We start from the raw sequence: 20791 nt of genomic DNA on the forward strand, positions 1-20791 counted from the left end.
AAAATGTGTGAAGTATTCATGTTTTAGCTTCTTTGCAGCAGCATCCACATTTGAAGCATTATCTACTGTAATGGCTGCATATGAATCTGGACAGACATGGATGCAAAGTGCAACTTGACTGGCTAGTGGAGGCTTACAACTGCAAGGCAGCAATTGTAGTGTAGCTTCTGAACTCATAAGATCTATTGAGAGTCAATCACTGACAAACAAAATGCATTTATTATTTAGTATGTCAGACACATACATGGGCTACAAGCAAAGCATATACTGTCTACTTATGTTCTGATATAATATTTGACCTACTACATCCAATGTGCCACACATTTACTCGAGGGGAAACACTGACAATGAGAAGAATCCAGCTAGCTTATGTAATAGATAGTAAGAATGATACCATCTACACAAAAGCCCTTTTGTCAATGGGTGGTGTTCAATAGCAATGGCACGTGTGAAATATGTTGTACCTTGGGTGATAAATCATTTATAGTCAATCAGCCATTTGGCAAGTAATTACCAGCTCACAGGACCACACAGAACCTGGTCTGGGTGTGTTTGCTTTGATTGTTTGTTTCCATGGCACCAGTAATCTGCTGCTGTTCCTCTGTGTCCACGGTGTCACTGTCAAAGCTGTCTGTGTGTTTGTTTACTTCTGTTTGGCTAAATTCATCTGTATCTTTAAACTGGTCTGGAGCTCCATCCTCTAATAGATCGTCGGTGTGCAGGCTTCCGTAGCTCTCTGAGTCCTGGGGCTTGATGGCTGGGCCGGTCTGGGGTTCAGTCATATGTGATGATTGCAGGGGTTTATTTAGACTGTCTTCATATTTCATAGGGATCAAGCAAAGGTCGTCCCTGCGTTGCCCTTGAAAAACCATGAAAAAGGCCCAAAATGAGTTTCAGGGGGAAAGATATTGATGTATAGCTGATAAATATACTGTGCGGTATTTAAAACCCAAACAATGACCAAGTTTCTATTCCCTGATTTGATGCACACAGAGTAAATCATTCACTAGATACAATTAATTTGTCGGACATAACCATGCAATCTCCCTTTTTTAAAATAAGAATTTGAAAATCTAAATGACAGCTGTCTGGGCATAAAACCAATGATTTGTTGATCCTCACAAATCAACACAATCATTCTGAGATCTGAAAATTAAAAGTCTCATCAAATGATGGATTTAGAGACTTAAATGTGAACTGCTGACAGTAGCCTCTATAAATCTATTTAAAGGGTGGAAAACAATACTGTTGTATACAGTGAAACCGCTAAAATCGTTAGAAATATTTTAGGTCATACTGCCCCAAACTCCATTAAACAGACCTTGTCTGTGGATACTTGGCTGGTGGCTCATCTGGCTGTCCTGCTGTCCAGCTCCTGTCTCCAAGAGGGAGAGACCCATAATCTGCCGCTCGCTGACTCCTATGTTCCTTTCAAGAAAGTAAGTGGTCATTCTGCCCTTCCCCTTCACCTCGATCTCCCCTCGCCTCTGAATAACAAAGCTTTTATTCTTCAAAGCCCTGGGCAATGTGGAAAGAGGATGTGGAAATCAGAAAAGACACCACAATGTTCATAGTACAAAGTGCGTATGAACGCGTGTGTTTCCATGCATGATTTTTTACGTCCTCACTGGTAGACAGTTGGGCTCAGATGGATCTTGTCGGGGAGGCTGTGACTCTCCATGCGGGATGCAGTGTTGACCGTGTCTCCAAACAGGCAGTAACGAGGCATCTTCACCCCAACCACACCTGCCAGCACAGGACCACTGTGAAGACCCACACGAATCTACAATACGCCACAGAGCAGATGCTGCGTTAGGACAAGATTTCAAAAGCAAAAGTTATTATATATAAGGCATATAAGTTATAGGTCATGCATGTGTGGAGTAAGTATTGAAATTATTTCAATAATGGTGAGTCGTGCACATTTTTGCTAAAGTGGAGGCGCTAGCGAGCAGGTAATGTAGTAGGCTGTTTCGGACATGCTCGGCTGATATTCGTTTCGATGCACCCTTCACTTGCAAAGGGCTACAGAATACAGCTTACAGTTGGTTATTTTCACTTTTCATTCGTTTAAGCCCACTTTTGCCTCTCCAATAGCCAACAATTTGCGAAAATACAAGTTCAATGGCGGAGCCTCTGCTGCTGGGCCTGGTGTTTCGTCCCCCGGCAGCAGCAGCCAGGAGACCCGATGGAGGTGGCGGATCTGGAAGTCGAAATCCTCACCACTTTAAAAGGAGACATCGCTACTCTGCAAAGGTGGGAACTAAAGACTGTGCTAGCAGAGAAGTTTGACACTATTAAATCTGAGCTGCATGGAGTGAAAACAACAGAGGTACTAAATAATACTGCAACAATCCGCTCAGGTGTGGACACAATGAAAACAAGCATAGGCGAATGGAGATGGAGCGGGGATTATCGTCGTGCTCGGACGACGTGACTGTGCTGTAAACTAAAGTTAACAAACTCCAGTCGGAGGTAACAAGTTCACACTGAGAATTGTTTTTGTGCTTTAAGTATACATAAAATTCCTGACTGCATAAAACAGCATCAAAATAGAACTTATTTATCAAAAGCAATTTAAGTGGAGGATCCGCTGCACCCTTTGACAAAGGGTCCTATCTAAGCCCCTAATGCCCTTAAATCCTAGAAATGTCCTGAAATCCTAGAAATGTTCTAAAATCCTAGAAATGTTTTAAAATCCTAACAACCCCCTAAAATCCTAGAAATGTTCTTAAATCCTGGGATCATGTATGGGGCTTCTGCAACTGGCCCCTGGCCTCCTGTCATTTCATCAAATTGGCCCCATAGGTTGAGTATTGCTGGTAAACCCCAAGTGCAGCACTTGAGTTAATGTACTTAATTACTTTCCACCACTATGTGTATTTAACCAATGCAGTTTAAACATTCTTGTACCTGAATGGGCCCTGCTGTCACAGGGTTAATAACCTCCCTGGCAGCCAGGATCATACCCAGGGCAAAGTTGGCCACCCGCTCAGCATGGCTGGAGACAAATATGGGCACGCCACCCACCACCATATAGGCATCCCCGATGGTCTCAACCTGGAAAATACCAAACACATACACTGTCAAATTCAGATCAAATGATTCAAAAGGTTTCTTTAATATCTGTGTCACAAGGTTAACTCTGTTGTCTGTACCTTGTAAACATTGTGCACAGTTGTGAGTCGGTCGAATCGAAGGTACATGGAGTTCAGCATAAAGACTATTTGGATGGGTTCACACAGGGAGCAGATATTAGTGAAGGCCACCACATCGCTAAACAGTATGGTGCACTCTTTAAATTCTCCTATAGGATATATAAACACATACACAGAGACTCACAACCATCATATTCAACACACAAACTGATTATTCAGTATTTAAAGCATTTACATTCAATTAACCTGCTTTTACTGTCTTGCCCTCCTTCAGCTGGTTGGCTACGTGCTTGGGCAACATGGCGTACAGCAAGTTCTCCGTCTTCCTTTTCTCTTCTTCCAGGTGCTGAGACAGGAGGCGGAGCTCCTCTTTCTTCCTCTCCAGCTGATTGGACAGTTCGATTTCAGCCAGTCGCTGCTGATTAAGCAGGATGAGGTCGCGGGTGACGTCGTGTGGTGCAATATCAGAGATGTGCATGTCCCTCTCCTCCAGCTCCTGGAGGCTTCTCAGCAGAGGAGAGGCTTGATAGAGCATACTGTCCAGAGAGGGCATCCAGATCATCTGACCTATGTGGAGTATACATTATTATTTCTCTATCAGCTTTGGGTCGACAATGTATACTTTGGTTACATTTTTTTTTGTCCTCTACCTCTGAGCTGCAGCATTGGCCTGTTCTTCCACGCTTCAGGCATCATATCCCTCCGCGTCTGCAGGACAAAGTGGCTGTTGATGAACTTCCTGATGCTGGAGATGGTGAAGGTGACTTCAGGATGCACAATGCTGAAGTAAAGGTCCAGATGGACATTCATAGTCTTGAGCCCAGGGACCATCTTTTGGAGGTTCACCCCTGCCTGATGCACCACCAGCTGCCTCAGACAAAACAAGGATCACTTCAGTTCAAGTGATAATTTTCAAACAGGTTTGTATCATAATAATGTGAACAGTATGTGTAAATGAACTATGGTAAGCCTTCCTCTGTTGAACCAGCCCCAGATCCCCCTGCCTATTTGCCACTAAAAATCATTTTTGCTGGCTCATGTGCTGTTCCTCAAACTCAAATTGTACTTCCGTGTTAGAGCACAGAGTATCGAAGTAGCCTGAGAGGTACAGCTGCCCCTCTCTCTCTCTCGCTGTCTCAAACTCACACCAAATTCAGATCAAACTGTAAAACTAGTCAGTGTTAATCAAAGTTAAACCAAGATTCTGTCTCTGTGTTGCCTATTTCCTGCCTAAAATGTCGTCAGACATATATTTTAGTGCACAGTTTGGCTGTAATGCAAGAACGTGCACAGGAAGAGGGCACCATACTGTTTCCTGTATTTTATAAATGGAAAAATAAACTCAAACATTAAAACTAACCAGTGCTGATAAAATATGATCCGAGGTTCTGGTATTGCATTGCCCCTTTCTCATCTAAAATGTTTTCAAAAACATATTTTAGCTTACTGTATTGTAGTATGCTATTGTTTGTTCGCAGTTGGCCATCATATTGTTTAAGGATGGATACCATTATTTCATCCAAGAGTGGGAGCTCTGTTTTTTTCTGTTGCAGTGCATTTTGGTAATTGTATGTAGCAACAATTTCAAAAGTGTTTGCGTCTGTCTACTGTGTAGGTAGCCCAGTTTTACAAAAAGACCATCTTTCCAACAATACTTGTTTAATTTAATATAATCACACATAGCCCCCCCTATATACTTGTAATTTGAATATGGTCACATGTACCTGTTCATCAAAGACTATGTGGAAAGGGAAAGCGTGGCAGAAAGTCTTCGGATCAATGTTAAGAGTTGTAGGGTACACTGGCTCAAAACCTCTCAACAGTTTGCCTGTAAGAAAATAAAGACAAACATGAACTGTACACGTACCTGCAGGTATGTAACCCCTGTTGATGATCTTGGATAAAATTCATTAAACTTTAGAGTTAGTGGTGCAGCCTGTTGCTCCAAGTATTGTGTGTATGTTTATGGGTGTTTGCACTGTACCTTTCCCAAGGCAAACCAGCGCCCTGATTGTCTCCCAGTGACTCCTGTGCACGGAGAAACTGATACTGGATCTCTTTTGATAAAGTGGCTGAGGACACAGAGAGGACAGAGTCTGACTTTTACTATAAGCAATAACTCTAATACGGCTCATTTTGTCTACAGTAGTCTAGTTACATAAAGTTAATACTCTTTTTCAACGTTCAGAGCTTGTAGTACAGATCATTAAGTTAACCTCTGTAATCCAGATCATGGCATTGCGTCTGTTAGGCAAAGGCTGGAGGGATTGGGCTCTTGAAAAATGTCCAGTTTTACTGCTGAACACGCTGGAGTGAGCAGCAACAGCTGGCCACTGTGTAACCAGAAAAACCACATGCTCCTTCTTCCCAGTTCTCTCAAGCTCCTCTAGCTGGTTGACAATCTCCATTGTAATATCACTGTTGAAAAAATCTTTAGCAACAGCTCCAATAATACCTGTAAAAAGAGAGTGAAGTGAAAATAGTGACAAAATTATAAGATTGGATATGGATAAAAACTGGCATCTATTCTAGATTTAATTACCAGGGACAATGTGGCAGAGTCCTTTGCGGTCTGAATAATAATGGAGAAGCATGGTGCCATCGGGGTTCCTCTCCACCCGAAATGATGGAGCATTCATTTCCTTAAAGAATAAAACAATAAATTGTAAATTTATGTTTTTCCCCCCTCACAAATCAAGAAAAGGAAGATAAAAAAGACAGAACAACCACATGAATAGGCATGGAGCAGGCACCTTGTAGGAGAGGGTGAGGTAGCCATGAAGTGCATCTAAATTCTCTGTGAATTCAAACAGATTTCCTCCCACAGTCCGCAGCATGTGATCATAGCCGGAGCGTTTGCAAAATTCAAAGAAATATTCTCCAAACTGCCTCAAGACAACCTCTGGCTTTATTCCTGCAAACAATATTAATAATAATAATATATGACAGTGACTTTTTTGTTATTTTTCTTTTAAAAGTGACCAATGTTTCTACATGTAATTATTAAAACAAAACATAGACACACATGGAAATTAATTTACCAAGCAGCTTGCATGTTTCGGCTAATAATTTCATGGTGATTTCATCTTTGTAGACTTCATATGTCAGGAAGGTATCCTGGACTCCAGCTTCATCCCTACAGTTTGGTAAGAGACTATATTTATTGTTTGTGTGGTTATAATAAAGAAGATAGAAACTGTTAATTAAAATAAAATCAACCTCTAAACGTGACTGGTTAAACAAATTTATCAATAATGATCCTAAATCGTCTACGTCTTAGAATAATCTGCAAATATAGTAAATGAAATACAATTTGCGAAAATACAAGTTCAATAGAAAATGCCTTTTACCTCAGTTTGACCCACGTCTCCTCGCCAAACTTTTCAACTACCAGCGATTTCAGACAGGTGTTAATAAATCCATACTGTCAAGAACAAGTACAGAATGTAAAAGGAAGCTCTTAAATACGAGTTGTTGTGTAGGTCTCGTGAAACAAGTTAAGCAATTTTGTAAAGCAAACAAAAGAACAACGTTTGTAAAAGCAGCATACCATATCTTTGAAAATTATAATCACAGTTGCCACTTTTCCTTCAGAGAATCCTCGTCGCTCACTCGCGCACCTCACAAATCCCACTCCCAGACATAGATCCCTCGCGCCAATGCTCCAGGCTGCTGCTGTATGGAGACAACTGCGTCCTTCAGAGAGAGACAGGTTTATCTGTGAGGAGCTGTCCAATCCAGTCTGGGGCTGAAACCAACGATTTCGAATCCTAATGATGTAGGCGATTTTAAATTCTGAATAAATGTCTACAGGAAATTCCCTGCTACTTTAACATGTTGGTCAGTTTGATTGTTTTATACATACTGGTCCTTACCAGCTAAACTTTGTGTTAAGCAGGATATTTCATGGTAATTTGATGGAAGCCCATAAAGATATTTTTAAGTTTTACATTATCCCTAATTTTTGAAAACACACAGCTACAACTGAACATTTATAAATCAAAAACATGTATTCCCAATCTGTATGTGGTTCAGTTTATGCGGATTGATTAACTTTAGTTTAATTTATTTTATTTTTGAATAAGAGTAATTTGGGGTGAATAGTATGTAGAATATATATATATATATATATATATATATATATATATATATATATATATATATATATATATATATATATAAAATATTAAACATAAAACAAAACGATAGCAAAATAACAGAAAAAACAGCTGTACTTCACATTTAAAATTCAGCATAAATATATGAAGTAACAGGAATTGGAATAAATCAGGATGACTTATCAAAAGCATATTTCAGTGTTAACTCCTTAATTCAATTAGTTTGACTAAATAGTGTCGATTTATAGTTTTATAGTTTTAGATAGTTATGTTTTGCACCTTACTGTTAACTAGCTTTTATACTTTGAACCTTAAACCTACTGTAGAGTTTTTATAATACGCACCTTACTGTTATATTCTGTTTATATTTTCAATACATTGCAATTTATATTGGCTGTATATATGCTTTGTCTGCTGTTATTATAATAGTTGTAAATTGCACGCTTAGCATGCACTCCTGTTACTTTGTGTTGCAACTGCTGCACAGCACTTTCCCTCCCCAGGATGAATAAAGTTCTGTCTTATCTTACTTTGAGTTTAAAAAGGTGCAATGAAGCATAGAGCCTAGATTGTGGTTTAATAGTTGCTGATAATTTATTATAAGGTTCTTGTGATTTTATTCTGGTCTGATGCCTACTGACATCCTGACAGCAGTCCGTGGTAGCAGAATAAAAGGTAGATTATACAAGTCTGACAAAGAGGAGAGCCCAACAGGAGCAGCTCAGCAGCAGCGCTGCAGGTTGCAGGTACAGGGTCATGGTGGCTCAAAACAAATCCAAAATAAACGAGACCGTATTGTCGTCATATGCAAACATAAATACTTTATTTCTAAGAGAAATCACTCAAAAATAGGTCACTCATGATTTCCAAAAAAACCCCAAAACAAAGAAATCCACCCTCATTTTGTAGAAAAATTAAAATATTGTAATCATAACACGTGTGCATACATACACACACACTGAGAATCTGCTACAACACTCTAAAGGGGTTCAGTCATTTTAACCAAATACAGCAAAATATTTTTTTAGGTCCTTTATCATGACATTAGGCTGATCAAATAGCAGAAACATAAATTAAACTTTTTTCATCACTGTAGTTTATTTACACAACCAGTAGCTGCTGCATCCACAGATTTTGACTTCCTTATTATGAACGTTCTTACCCTTTGCTTAAGGACTTAAACGTTTAAAAATCTAATCAAGGAAAATATTTCAGTCAACATGCTCCATGAACTAAAATACAGTTTCTTTGAAGGTATCATTCAAAGCTCTCTCTTTTAAACATTCTGATTTGACACTTGACTAATTGACTAATCAGACGCCAAATAAACCATGTTCAGATGAAATGCATTTTGGTTGGACATGCAGACAACTGAAGTGTGGTTTAAAACCATTTTTTTAGATGGGTTACATCTTCTTAATACAGTAGAAAAAAGGTCCCAAGGGATCATAGGTCATATGTTTATGAACAGACAAACTGTAGAGATCATCTGTCAGTATCTCTGTGATGGTGAAATAATGGCCAGAGGTAGGTAGATAGCACCATCAACAACAACCCAGTGTGCTGTGTTGATGTGATGGGTTTCAGGTCCGTAGTGAGGTCTGCAGCGCCCTCATGTCCCTCAGCAGCCGCAGGTTCCTCTTGCTCCTCTCTCCTGGTCTGACTTTGACTGCTGCAGCAGAGCGACCTCTAGTGGACGCTGTGGTTGTCATCCTCACCTCATTCCCATTGTTCCGCCTAGAACTGGTTTCCTTTCTTAACTTCTTTATCTGGAGGAGAAACAAAGAAAGGTAAAGGAAAACAAAATCTAAATTTCAAGTTAAGTTTTTTTGTGCTCTGAATTGTTTTTGTGTGAAAAAACCTACCTGTGTTCTGTGTTTGTACAGCTTACTGATCTGCTCTCCTTTCCTCTCCATTTTCAGCAGCAGCCTCTCCTGCTCCCTCTGAAGTTCTTTGCTCTCCTGGTCAGACACGCTGGCCTCCACCTGCCTCATCAACTCATCCTGCTCCCTGTGACACAAACAGAGATTCAAATTCAACACTGTTCTCAGCGATTTACCCCTAACGGATCTCAAATGAGACCACACTCACAAGCTCATGAATCGCAGCTCCTCCTGTAGTGCTTGTAGCAGCTCTGATAGCTCCTCTTCGCTTGCAGAGGAGGAAGAGGATGAGCTGTCTGAACGCCTGGGACTACTACCTGTCTCATAGCTGTTTGCTTTCCTAGAGAGGACACGGCTGTTGCAGAGGTGCGGCTGGTGTCGCTTTAGGAGAGATAAAACGGACTGGACGTTTGCTCGGACTGAGTGGCTGCAGCCTACTGACTGAAAGACAGGAACGAGAGAAGAGAGCCAAAGAGAGGGTAAGGAAAAATTCAGCACTGAATAAACACTATGTTATTCCAAACTAAATCCACAATAGCATGTGTGCCCAAACTACCGTTCCAGCAACAAAAGGTACGTCTCTGAGGCTCAGTCTGTAGTGTGGCTGTATGTAGGACGGCTGCTTCTGGAAAGAGAAAATCAACATAAACAATAGTTAGTATCAAAGTTAAATGCACATGTGGCAGTACGAAGCACACCTACAGCCAAGAATTGTTGTCATTAGTGGTTCATCTATACCAACCAACTTCTAAAAATTATGAATTTCATAATGACATCAACTGGGGAAAAATATATTGTTATTAGCTTATAATACTTCATAATGTTTTTATTATGTTATAATACTAATTTATTATTATTTATGTATGTAATAATTATTATTATGTTATATAATTATAATTTTATGTTCTTCTAACTATTTTTATTAAAAAGTTGGGAACTTTGAGAAATTAAAGCCTGTCCATTGTTTTTTTAATAATTATTTAAAAAATGTTTTAAAAAATCATCGGACAATAATGGCATGTAAGTCCTTCCTACTTGATTAAATATGACGTTCAAAGTTGATCTAACACTGTAGAGAAGTACTTGACTTAAAACATCTTAACATCTTTGTTAAAACATCTGTTCATAAAGAGTGAAAGAAATATTCTCAGCAGATCGACATCACCAGTAGAAGTAAAACTTAAAACCACCTCAGTCAAGTTCTTCACCTTTGAATCTGACTTTTTCTCTTTGGACTGTCTGCTGGACAGACAAGGTGACACTGACTGCAGCAGTATTCTGTTGGTCTCCAAACCTGTCTGTAGCTGAGGAACACACACACACACAAAGTAAAACATATTTCAAACATTACACTAAGTGTACTTTCAAATAAAGCAAACATTACACGTTGATAGTTGGTAATGGTAACTATGGAGAAAAACAAATGAAGGCCTTGTTACCTGATTGGCTTTGTCCTGGACCAGCTTTCTCTGGTGCTCCTCCTCCTGTAGTTTCATCTCCAGCTCCCGAATCTTCATCTGACATATTCAGACACACACAATCAACACAGTTATAGTGGTAATTATAATAATAAAAGAATAGATTAGCTTTTCCTCTTGTCCCTGCCCACTTGAGATAAAACATAAAGTTATTTTTGATATAATTTTAGTTTAAGGCACTGAGTGAGATTTAGTGGCATCTAGTGGTGAGGATTTCAGATTGCAACCAGCTAAAACTCCTGGTTCAGTGTTCATTATTTAGGAGGTTTTTACCAGGAGCTGAATTATCCACTGATAATTGCAAGCAGTTACTTTTCCATCTCAAATCAGGGCCTAAACAGGAAAAATTGTTTCATGACCCCAATAAAAAAAGCAAAAAGGAATTTTTCAAAAATATTTTTTATGCCACATAAATAGGCTTTACTCAGTTTTCCTACAGAAATAGCTGTCCCGACCCACAGATTGTGAGGACAGCTGTTTTAATCATGGGCCCAAGCTTCCGTAATCAACATTTTGATTGCATCAAACTTGAAGAGTTTGTGTGATATAGTCTGCAAAGAAAAGGTTACAATTTTGAACCAAGGCCCCGAAGTCTACATCAGTAACTATTCTGACATTTTTCTGTTGTTTTTTTTGTGTGTACCTCTGCGTTGCTTTGTGTGCGTGTCAGTCTAAGGTACTCCTGCTCCAGTCGCTCCAGCTTCTCCAACTGGACATGCTCAGACACCAGGTCTGACTGTTGATCAACTGACTTGGCCGTCTCCATGGAAACCTGAAAGCATAGAGAATAATTAGCACAGTTCTACAAATGAACTCATTCACACATGAGAGGATTTTTTTCTGAAAACATTTCAATTATGCTCAAGCATTTTTATATTTTTGTGTAATATTGCAGCCTTTGACAGTAAGGAGCACTGGGTTAACCTGCTGTTTGAGCAGGCTGGTCCTGTCCGTCTTGGCACTGCGCAACATCCTCCTCATGTGCTCCAGCTGCCGCTCCAGCTTCACACAGCGAGACTCTGCAGCAGCCAGATGGGTAATCAACACTGTGAAGAACAATAAGACACCATGATATATGAGGGATGAAAGGAAACATAAGTAAGTAATAATATCATATTCAAACACTCACCTTGGTTGCAATTGGACTGTCCACTCTCTTTTTTTGTATCTGTGTAATCTTTTAAGAGTCTCTGTGTGACTTTATCGCTCTGCAGATGGGTATTTGACGCATCTTTCCCCATCGTATGCAGACTGAGCTCTGCATGCCCCTTCTCCAACTCCAACTTCCTGATCTTCTCCTGGAGGTTCCTCAAGGCAGATAAGATCGCTACACATGCACAGACACATGGACTGTAAGTTTTAGAGACTGTTAGGGACTGTTTGGTATTTATGACAGGAGAAGGGTTGATGCAAAACGGGGAAGGCACTTCAGATATTTTTTTAATCACTGATGAAGGGATATTTCTGGATTTGGAGGAGGGACATTTAACATTAAATGATCATATTTTTTATTTCAATACCATCAAAACCACCTAATAGTGGGTTTGAAAGGCTTGTTTTCATATAAAAAAAAAACCCTATTGAATTTTAAAATTTCCTGTGATCCTTTAACACATCATGTAAGACATAACATGGTACTTCCAAATAAGCTTCCAAACATGGTACAAGAATGTGATGCATCTGGGGATATACTTAAACAAATTTAGGGCATGATCATAGTCATAGTGTAATTCGATATGACTTTGAGGTTTGGGAGGGTGGGATGGAAAGACAGAGGATGTGAAAGAATGAATGGTTGTAGATGCAACTGAGACATTCAAGTAGTGGGGCATCATGTTGCACATGTAACCATGGAGCTCTGAAACACCACAATACCTGAATGGAAAGATTGTAAAGGGAAAATAACACATGCAAGCAGATGCATAAATTGAAGTTACCTGCACTGCTGGTCTCTGGGAATGCCTTGCTGGGTGATGATGGGCGATATGACTGATGTGCACGTGTTTGGGGTGTGTGATGCACAAGTGTGTTGATGAAGGGACGGTGAGCTGGATACTCTCTATAAGATGGGAGTGACAGGCTGTCAGATACTACCCCACTGGGTGCTGGTGGTGGACAAAGCTCCTGCAGAGAGACAGGGCTAAATGTTGAACAGCATCCACAATATCTGGCGAATAATGCAGACATAGGAGTAATGGAAATATTGCAGTGGTAGTAGATCAGCTCATCATGAGTAATAACCCTAAAGTCAGGTGCAGAAAGTAAAATAAATGAGCTAAAATCTAAAATTCCATGCATCAACTAAAGTTAGGATTGACATATGATTTTTGTCCGAGAACAACACATTAAGGTGAAACTTTAGGATACTATTTAGGTCTGCAACATCAGCTGGACTTAGTTGTAGCAACTGCTGCTAGGTAGCATTCTAGCTAACCCTTTGGCCACTGTAAAGAGCAAGGAACAGCTTTTGCTACTAATTTTAAGGTAAACTCGGCTAAATGCAGTAACGTTGAAGCTACCTTCTCCCGCGGAGCATCAGCACCGGCTGTTTTTGACAGCGTATCCATTGAAATGCAGCCAATCCAGTCTGCCTCGCTTGTGCTGAACCAATAGGTAAAATGCTGAAATGCGTTTCTTTTCAGTAAAATTACAGCCAAACCTTGTTAAATTGCGTTTAGCTGCCTGTTAGCTTAGCGCCGTTTCTAGGGCTCCCTGTGCTAATAGGGGTTGTGGAAAGAAAACATCACTTGACAAGCCACACAATCCAGGGTTTCTGAAGGGTGTGAATGTTATATACACCACCCTGTACCGCCTGTCAGGCGTTACGCTACGCACATAGAGAGAGCTAATCCGGCGCGAGGGGAATATTAAAACAAACGCAAACCATTTGCTAACAGGAAGTGTAGTCTTTCTTCCGCGGACATCCTGCGGTTTAGAGCGGTGATGTTTCACAATAAAACTACAATAACTCTAAACCATCTGTGATGGGCGGGGAGAGGGTTTGCAAGACTTGCCGGGATTTTGGCACGTTTATCTCTTTTGGGACTCGAGGTGGTGGGTTTTTATTTACTGTTTCTCCAACATTGTAGCTCAGGGCAACAGGTATTTATACAACGTTTAATAGACATAGTAACCGAAATAAGTAAGTTAGACTCGCCCGATATGTAAACACAATCTTAGTTCGTGTTAGCTGAAAGTGAAAGCTAACGTTAACTTACCGTCCTCGCAGTAACAAGTTATTGTTGGTTAACTACCAACTTTACTGATTATTAGTTAGTTAGCTAGAGCACAGTATCACACATTGTATTATATCGGAACGATATCGTAAATGCGTTGTTTATTAATATGGTTTTCCATGAGAAACCTTGACAAAAAATAACATAAAGCTTCTAGGGCATAACTCATTTAACGTTACCGATAATCAAGTTAAATGTCTTACCGGACGTAACCGTGATGAGTTTCCTAGCCCCTTACAAACGTTATCAACATTTGTATTAACAGTAGCCTTAGAAGCTACTTTGATATGTTTGTAGTGTGTCTGAAATGTATCATAAAATCAGTTCTGTAACATAGCAACAAGAGGATCTTGGATAAATGTAACACTACTGTATTTTCTGCAGGGAAGCCTTTTACTGACCACCTACCTGGTGTGAACACATCTGTGTAAACATGTCTTCGGAGAGCACTTTGTGAGTCTGCTGATACATGCATTTTTTAATTTTTCAAACCAAATATGTTGTAATTAAGCTGGTTGCTTCTTAACAGAGCTCATGAAATCAATGTAAGTTCACAACAACAATGTATTTTTTAATGTCTGTATTGGCTGCATTTTTTCCAGGGATGATGACGATACCTTCAAGATTCTCATTGCCACGGATATTCACCTTGGTTACCTCGAGAAGGATGCTATCCGCGGTAATGACTCCTATAACACTATGGATGAGATCCTGAAATGTGCCAAGACAAATCAGGTATGTACAAGTTGATGTGTATATGGATACAACGGACAGTCAATCAGATTCATCTCTGGCTTCTTAAATGGATTTCCCAAAATCTGTCTGTTTTAAATGCTTTCTCTTTGCTTGTTTGCTTGCAGGTAGATTTCATCCTGCTGGGGGGTGATTTGTTCCATGAGAACAAGCCATCTCGCCGTTGTCTCCACAACTGCATCACAACACTAAGACGATACTGCATGGGTGACACGCCGATACATTTCAACATCATCAGTGACCAGACTGTCAACTTCAACACCACCCAGTCAGTTCTGCTGTGTTTGTGAAGTCACTCTTGCAAAACATTGTTTTCTTGTTGCATTAATGTTGTTATATGTGTGTTGATGTCTTGTAGATTCCCCTGGGTTAACTATCAGGATGAAAACCTGAACATCTCAATTCCTGTATTCAGCATACATGGTAACCACGATGACCCAACTGGGGTGAGTTGTTAGTTCAGCATAAAATAAATGATTTGACACAACACAAGATGTTAAAATTTAAGTATGTACATCTGTGTCGGTTTTGTTGTGCCTGTTTGTTTGTTTTAATGTCATGGCTATTGTATTTTCTTCAAGGCTGAAGGTTTATGTGCGTTGGATCTGCTAAGTGCCTCTGGTCTTGTAAATCACTTTGGTCACTCTCAGTCAGTTGAGAGGATAGAGATTAGTCCCATTCTCATGCAGAAAGGCAATACCAAGCTAGCCTTATTTGGTCTAGGTAAGTGTTTGTTTTGTGTATCACTGTAGACTCGTAATATCCATTCCTGAAATCTATTTTCTGCCAAAAGTGATAAAAATCGTAATCTTTTGGTTTAAATTATGTGTGAATGTGTGTTTAGGCTCTATCCCAGATGAGCGCCTGTATAGGATGTTTGTCAACAACCAGGTAACGATGCTTCGCCCCAAAGAAGACCAAGAAGAATGGTTTAACCTCTTTGCCATCCACCAGAACAGGTATGTGCATGTTGAAAAATTTGAACTGGGGCGAAAAGCTGTAGAACCCCTGTTAGCTGTTGTAGGATTAAAATGCTATATATTTATTATTAACTGCAGCCAACATCGCTGTAGTTTGCTCTGTCTGTTCGTCATTCCTCACCCATTGGCAGCCACACTTTTTGCCCAAGAAGGCTGAAATTTGGCAGGGAGGTCAATTGTGTGTTGGTGTTCATACCATTTGGCTAAAAGTGGAATGGTGGCAGTGGGAGTTACCAGAAAGTCAAGAGGCTGCCTTGCTAAACATTTTGTGGCAAGAGTGGTCATGAGCCAAAGGACAACTGTTCATTTCATGCTAATTGGAAAAAAGTGGCAACACGTGGATGCAGGCATGCATGTGGTTGCAGCTATTACGATTTGTGGTTGTTTTTCCTCTCCTTCTTGTGTTTTTGTTTTGAATTGTTTTTTCTCTCTCTATGTGCTCTTTAGGAGTAAGCACGGACCCACTAACTACATACCTGAGCAGTTTCTGGATGACTTTCTCGACTTGGTGGTGTGGGGTCATGAGCATGAGTGTTTGATTGCTCCAACCAGAAATGAACAGCAGCTCTTCTATGTAACGCAGCCCGGCAGCTCTGTAGCCACCTCTCTATCCCCTGGAGAGGCAACCAAGAAGTACAAATAAATACACAGAGCAGGCACTCACACAATAGATTGTAAATCCTATATTTTGAATGTGTTTGAAAGTGATGAAGTAACGAGAGCACTCTGTTTGTATCAATCTAGGCATGTAGGGCTGCTTCGGGTGAAAGGTCGGAAGATGAACCTGCAAAAGATTCCGCTTAAGACGGTTCGTCAGTTCTTCATCCAAGATGTGGTGCTGGCTGACTACGAAGACCACTTCACACCTGAAACACCACAGGTCACAAAGAAGGTGGAGGACTTGTGCTATGCAAAGGTAACCCTGAAAGCCACCATCAAACATACAACAAACATACAATCTTATGTCCATAGGTCAGTCACCTTCCCCTTTTTGCCCTTTATGACTGAAGGTCACAGACATGTTAGAAGAAGCAGAAAGAGAAAGACTCGGATGCCCGCTCACCCCAGAGAAACCTCTGATTCGCCTGAGGGTAAGATGAATACTTTCAATGTGTGCACACACTTTCCTGTTTGTGCTACATTCAAATTCATCACCCCAATTGCCTTCTCCAGGTGGACTACAGTGGAGGCTTTGATACATTTAACACTTCTCGCTTCAGTCAGAAGTTTGTCGACCGTGTAGCCAACCCAAAAGACCTCATTCACTTTCTCAGACGCCGTGAGCAGAAAGAAGACATTAAAGGTCTGACACAGGCTAAATACACAGCTAGGGATCTGCAGTATACACCATTGATTGATGCACAGTATTGTCTATTTGACATGTTTTAATCTTTGTACTTTTTAGATGAGGTCAATGTTGACTACGGCAAGCTGTTAAAAACCACAGCAGTTGAGGGGTTGAGAGTGGAGGACCTGGTTAAACAGTACTTTGAGGCAACCGAACAGGTACTACACACGCAGGGATTCAAAGTCACACACCTACAAGTTTCATAGCATTTTTTTTCATTTACTTTCTCTGCTGTGTATTCTATTGAAAAGTGTGCTTGCATATCTTATGCAATCTATCACAGACAGTGAAGCTGTCCCTCCTGACCGAGCAGGGCATGGGGAAAGCCATTCAGGAGTTTGTGGACAAAGACGAGAAAGACGCCATTGAGGAGCTGATCACTTACCAGTTAGAGAAGACACAGCGCCACCTCCAAGCCAGAGGAGTTACCACAGAGCAGGATATAGACACTGAGGTAAAGGGGGGGTGGGTTTTGCAAAGGAATAAGATGTAATTAATTGTGTACGTTACTATAAGAGTGCATGTTTTTACATTTTCAGATCCAGCGATTTAGAGATTCCAAAAAGAACACAACTGAGGAAGAGAATGATATAAAAGAAGTAAGTAATGAATGCACACATGCCTGAACTCTTTCGTTTTCTGTTGTATTTAACTGCGTATGCTTTATCTCTCTAATACTCAGGCTATGAACAGAGCCAAAGCTCACCGTTTGGAGCGTGGCAATGAGCCAATGGATCAGGATATGTCTGATGAGCTTGCTATGGACTCTGACGAAGGCGCAGCCCCATTTGCTCCCCCAACCCGAGGAAGAGGGCGAGGAGGCAGGGGGCGAGGTAGCCGGGGAAGGGGGAGAGGTGAGTTATATTATCTGTCACTAATAAAGTCACAGTGAGATTAACAGTCGTAAATTGATATTACAAAGGTTTATTTAACAATGCAGGCTCAATACCGGGCAATGAGTCAGAGCAAATACACAAATGAGTGCCTAAGGGGAAGGTCACACCAAATATACACAAATATACAAATACTGCCCTACCCGACTATTGTGTAAGGGCGTTGCAAAAGTATACAGACAGTTGCCAATGCTAGTGCCCTGTGGATTTAAAGTAAATGAGAGATTTAAATTAATTACAATGTATATCTAAGATGGACAGCCTTGGCTAACACTGGATGATTTAACAGGCTGGACCTACAGTGTAATAGGTTGGTTAATGTGTTATCTGATAAACTCTCACAGGTACAAGTATTTAATGAAACGAGTGGTGTGATTATTATGTGGAATTTCAAACAGACTTTAATGTTCTACAGTGGATTTGTAGAATATGTGTTGAATTTTCACTTGAAATTAACAACATTACTTGTTTACATGCACAGTAATATTTCACTATTATTCTGAATATGACAGTATTCTGAATTTGATACAGGACACGTGTCAGTATTATTTGTGTTTTAATAGAATTCTTTTGACTTGTATACAACGCATTCAGAATATGAATCTCAACTGGGTTTTTTACTGCAGTGCGTTGTCATTGATGCACTGAATACAAACCAATTCACCAACAGTTTGCAAGGCTCGGGTAAAGATGCGTGCCCAAAAGAAAAGCCCACATTTCATCCCGCTTTTCCATGTCCTGAAGTGATAAACGACTTGTTAATCGGGGTATGCATGGCTTCACGTTAACAGCAATATTTGTGGAATATTCATTTTCATTAGACGTGTGAACAGCTTAGTGGGAATATTGTATTTATGGGAATAAAGGCAAAAAGAACAATATTTTGTGCATGTTAATGTAGTCATTGTTACTGTTCAGTCACACTCCAGCATAGGGAGGTCAAAACTTTTCACCATGTCAAACCATGTTTCACACTTTCTGTAAAGAACATTTGGCTTGGTGTTTATAAAAAGGGCAAAAACTCCACTGTTTATCATTTTTTCATTAGCAGGACAGTTGTGCACATAACAACTGGTTAGACAGAAAAAGTGCTTATTGTAGTTTTTGGACTGTTATCACACACCAAATAAATGATTCATATTTAAAATGGGTTCAGTTACATTTAATGCAGAAAAACAACAGGACTATATGATGATCATAAATCCTCATTCTGAACTGTTGATCTGTCCATCCAGGTGCAACTGCCTCCGAACCAAAGCCAGCTGGACGGGGTCGTTCCCAGAAATCCTCTGTAACGACCCAAAGCAGAAGCATTATGCAAGGTAGGAGAATGTGAGATTGTATGTGTGTGTGATGATCTATAGACACACAAGTTAATGTTTTAATATGCCAGATTGAGGCATAACAGAGAAAGCACAGAAATCTTGATGTGTTTAAACAGTGTATTAACCTGTTTTCAACCCGTTCCTGTTCCTCCTCTATCAATTTTTTCCATGATGTCAATGTGTCTCCCCGCCTCTGTACTTCAATCTTTAGCATTTCAAGCTCCATCCCAGAGATCATCTCGGGCTGCCGCCATCCCATCTTACACAACAGATGAAGTAAGTCAAATGACAACAAACACTTAAAGTATATAAACTGTACTGTCTTCTAACCTTGCTTCTCATCTTTATCCATCTCAAGGTAACCATTGATGACTCCGATGAAGATGTACCTGTAATGAAAACAACCAGAGCCCCTCCAAGGTATTTTTGTTGCAGTTTAAAAAGAAAAACTTGTGGGGACACAAAGCTCTCCATATTGCTCTCACCCTCTCTGTCTCTAAATTCATATTTTGAAAATTTGCGATGTGTTTTTTATCATGTGTTTGACCCTCACTCCTTCGCTTGCTTATAGCAAAACAGCATCGTCGTCGTCATCCTTCACCAAGTACAGCTCTCAGAGCCAGAGCCAGTCATCCAGAGGAGTTGCATTTGACGACAGTGATGATGATGAGGTAAGAAGAGATCAGGGAAAATGATGCATGTAGTATATATTTAGAGTGCTCAAGTGCATACAGGGATGCTTTTTTACCCATCAGTAAAAAAGGACTTGACCTCTAAATGGGATTACTATGGAACAGCATCGTCTATTGGGAATAAAACTGATGTGAGGACTTGATATTTTAATGTGTTATATTCTTTACAATAATGTATACGCTTGCATTTAATCTCACAACTTCATCTTTTTTTTCTTGATACAGGATGACCCATTCAAAGGCTGCAGTCGTTCACGGAGATAACTATAAGTGCATCTATGTAACACTTGTTCATGTTGGTTTTGCAGGAAATCTATAAATGCTAATTAGAAAGTGAGCTGCTGGAGTGTTGTTATGAAGGACTACAGTGTGCATGGTTCCCTTATCTCAGCACACAGTCTTTCTAATGTTGACAGGAACTAATTAACTTGATCAGTTACTGCTAAGGGTAAATTATCCAACCAGTCTGTTTTGGTGAAAAGATTTGGCTATAGGGGAGCAAGGTGGAGCTTTTAGACAGGACTTGCTGTACATTATCTGCATTTTACACAACCTCATTTGTCAGCCATCACCTGAACCTACCAACTGGTGCAGCATATCTACTACTGTACATCAACAGCGATCACTGTTCGGCTTTGCAAATTGTTGTAGTACTCAGATATTAAGGAAATTATAAATGTTTTTTTTTCATACATAATTAGTGGTCTCTTTGTTTTTAATCAATTATGGTCTGTGTCTTGTGGCAGCAAAGTCAGAGCTTTTGCCTTCTTTAAGAGCTTATAGAGCAATATATAATCAAACTTGGCAAAAACACACAAGCACATGGCTTTCTGGACTGGTTCTATCTCCTACTCTCCTTACTTTTCCCACTTCTCCTTAATAAACAACTTTGTTAGAAATTTTTACATTATGCAACATTCAGGGTTC

General features: G+C 40.1%; 3 protein-coding genes across 5 annotated transcripts; 1 reads left to right on the plus strand and 2 right to left on the minus strand.

Annotated features, from left to right (window-relative positions):
• Positions 1-245: 245 nt before the first annotated feature.
• LOC121943429 (guanylate cyclase soluble subunit beta-2-like) lies at positions 246-8034 on the minus strand. Its single transcript, XM_042486952.2, has 15 exons — positions 7972-8034; positions 6509-6582; positions 6200-6294; positions 5912-6072; positions 5701-5800; positions 5455-5613; positions 5159-5230; positions 4883-4986; positions 3809-4025; positions 3405-3725; positions 3159-3307; positions 2914-3060; positions 1629-1783; positions 1322-1518; positions 246-859 (listed from the first exon to the last, which is right to left on the minus strand). The coding sequence occupies exons 1-15, from the start codon at positions 8032-8034 to the stop codon at positions 519-521; spliced, it is 2355 nt and encodes a 784-aa protein (XP_042342886.2). The 3' UTR covers positions 246-518.
• A 37-nt stretch (positions 8035-8071) lies between these two features.
• Positions 8072-13450, minus strand: cep57 (centrosomal protein 57). The gene is made up of 11 exons (XM_042487186.2): positions 13157-13450; positions 12575-12761; positions 11767-11964; positions 11562-11683; positions 11281-11409; positions 10599-10676; positions 10368-10463; positions 9716-9784; positions 9368-9600; positions 9142-9286; positions 8072-9045 (listed from the first exon to the last, which is right to left on the minus strand). Exons 1-11 carry the CDS (start codon positions 13202-13204, stop codon positions 8860-8862), a joined length of 1491 nt encoding a protein of 496 aa, XP_042343120.1. The 5' UTR covers positions 13205-13450; the 3' UTR covers positions 8072-8859.
• A 166-nt stretch (positions 13451-13616) lies between these two features.
• On the plus strand, positions 13617-20201 carry mre11a (MRE11 homolog A, double strand break repair nuclease). 3 transcript variants are annotated; one of them, XM_042486674.2, is made up of 20 exons: positions 13617-13691; positions 14258-14326; positions 14476-14608; positions 14734-14894; positions 14985-15072; positions 15208-15349; positions 15471-15585; positions 16054-16239; positions 16351-16522; positions 16617-16697; positions 16780-16909; positions 17012-17112; positions 17238-17408; positions 17494-17553; positions 17637-17808; positions 19083-19169; positions 19384-19448; positions 19531-19592; positions 19744-19843; positions 20090-20201. In XM_042486674.2, the coding sequence occupies exons 2-20, from the start codon at positions 14307-14309 to the stop codon at positions 20126-20128; spliced, it is 2085 nt and encodes a 694-aa protein (XP_042342608.2). In that variant the 5' UTR covers positions 13617-13691; positions 14258-14306; the 3' UTR covers positions 20129-20201. The 3 variants fall into 3 exon arrangements, with proteins under 3 accessions (XP_042342608.2, XP_042342609.2, XP_087935078.1); XM_042486675.2 differs by having other exon boundaries at positions 13653-13739; XM_088078952.1 differs by having other exon boundaries at positions 13665-13688.
• The last annotated feature ends 590 nt before the right edge of the window (positions 20202-20791 follow it).

Source organism: Plectropomus leopardus, chromosome 6, assembly GCF_026936395.1.
Source record: "Plectropomus leopardus strain MGB_pleo_1.0 chromosome 6, ASM2693639v1, whole genome shotgun sequence".
Classification (NCBI taxonomy): domain Eukaryota; kingdom Metazoa; phylum Chordata; class Actinopteri; order Perciformes; family Serranidae; genus Plectropomus; species Plectropomus leopardus.

Coding starts and splice junctions, on each gene's coding strand:
- mre11a (XM_042486674.2), top strand. CDS start 14,307: ATGTCTTCGGAGAGCACTTT. Junction 19,170..19,383: donor AAGCAGAAGCATTATGCAAG/GTAGGAGAATGT, acceptor TTCAATCTTTAG/CATTTCAAGCTCCATCCCAG. Junction 19,593..19,743: donor ACAACCAGAGCCCCTCCAAG/GTATTTTTGTTG, acceptor GCTTGCTTATAG/CAAAACAGCATCGTCGTCGT.
- cep57 (XM_042487186.2), bottom strand. CDS start 13,204: ATGGATACGCTGTCAAAAACAGCCGGTGCTGATGCTCCGCGGGAGAAG. Junction 11,965..12,574: donor CCCAGAGACCAGCAGTGCAG/GTAACTTCAATT, acceptor GTGCATGTGTAG/CGATCTTATCTGCCTTGAGG. Junction 11,684..11,766: donor ACAGTCCAATTGCAACCAAG/GTGAGTGTTTGA, acceptor TGTTCTTCACAG/TGTTGATTACCCATCTGGCT.
- LOC121943429 (XM_042486952.2), bottom strand. CDS start 8,034: ATGACCCTGTACCTGCAACCTGCAGCGCTGCTGCTGAGCTGCTCCTGT. Junction 5,614..5,700: donor ACTCTGCCACATTGTCCCTG/GTAATTAAATCT, acceptor CTCTTTTTACAG/GTATTATTGGAGCTGTTGCT. Junction 3,061..3,158: donor CTGTGCACAATGTTTACAAG/GTACAGACAACA, acceptor GGTATTTTCCAG/GTTGAGACCATCGGGGATGC.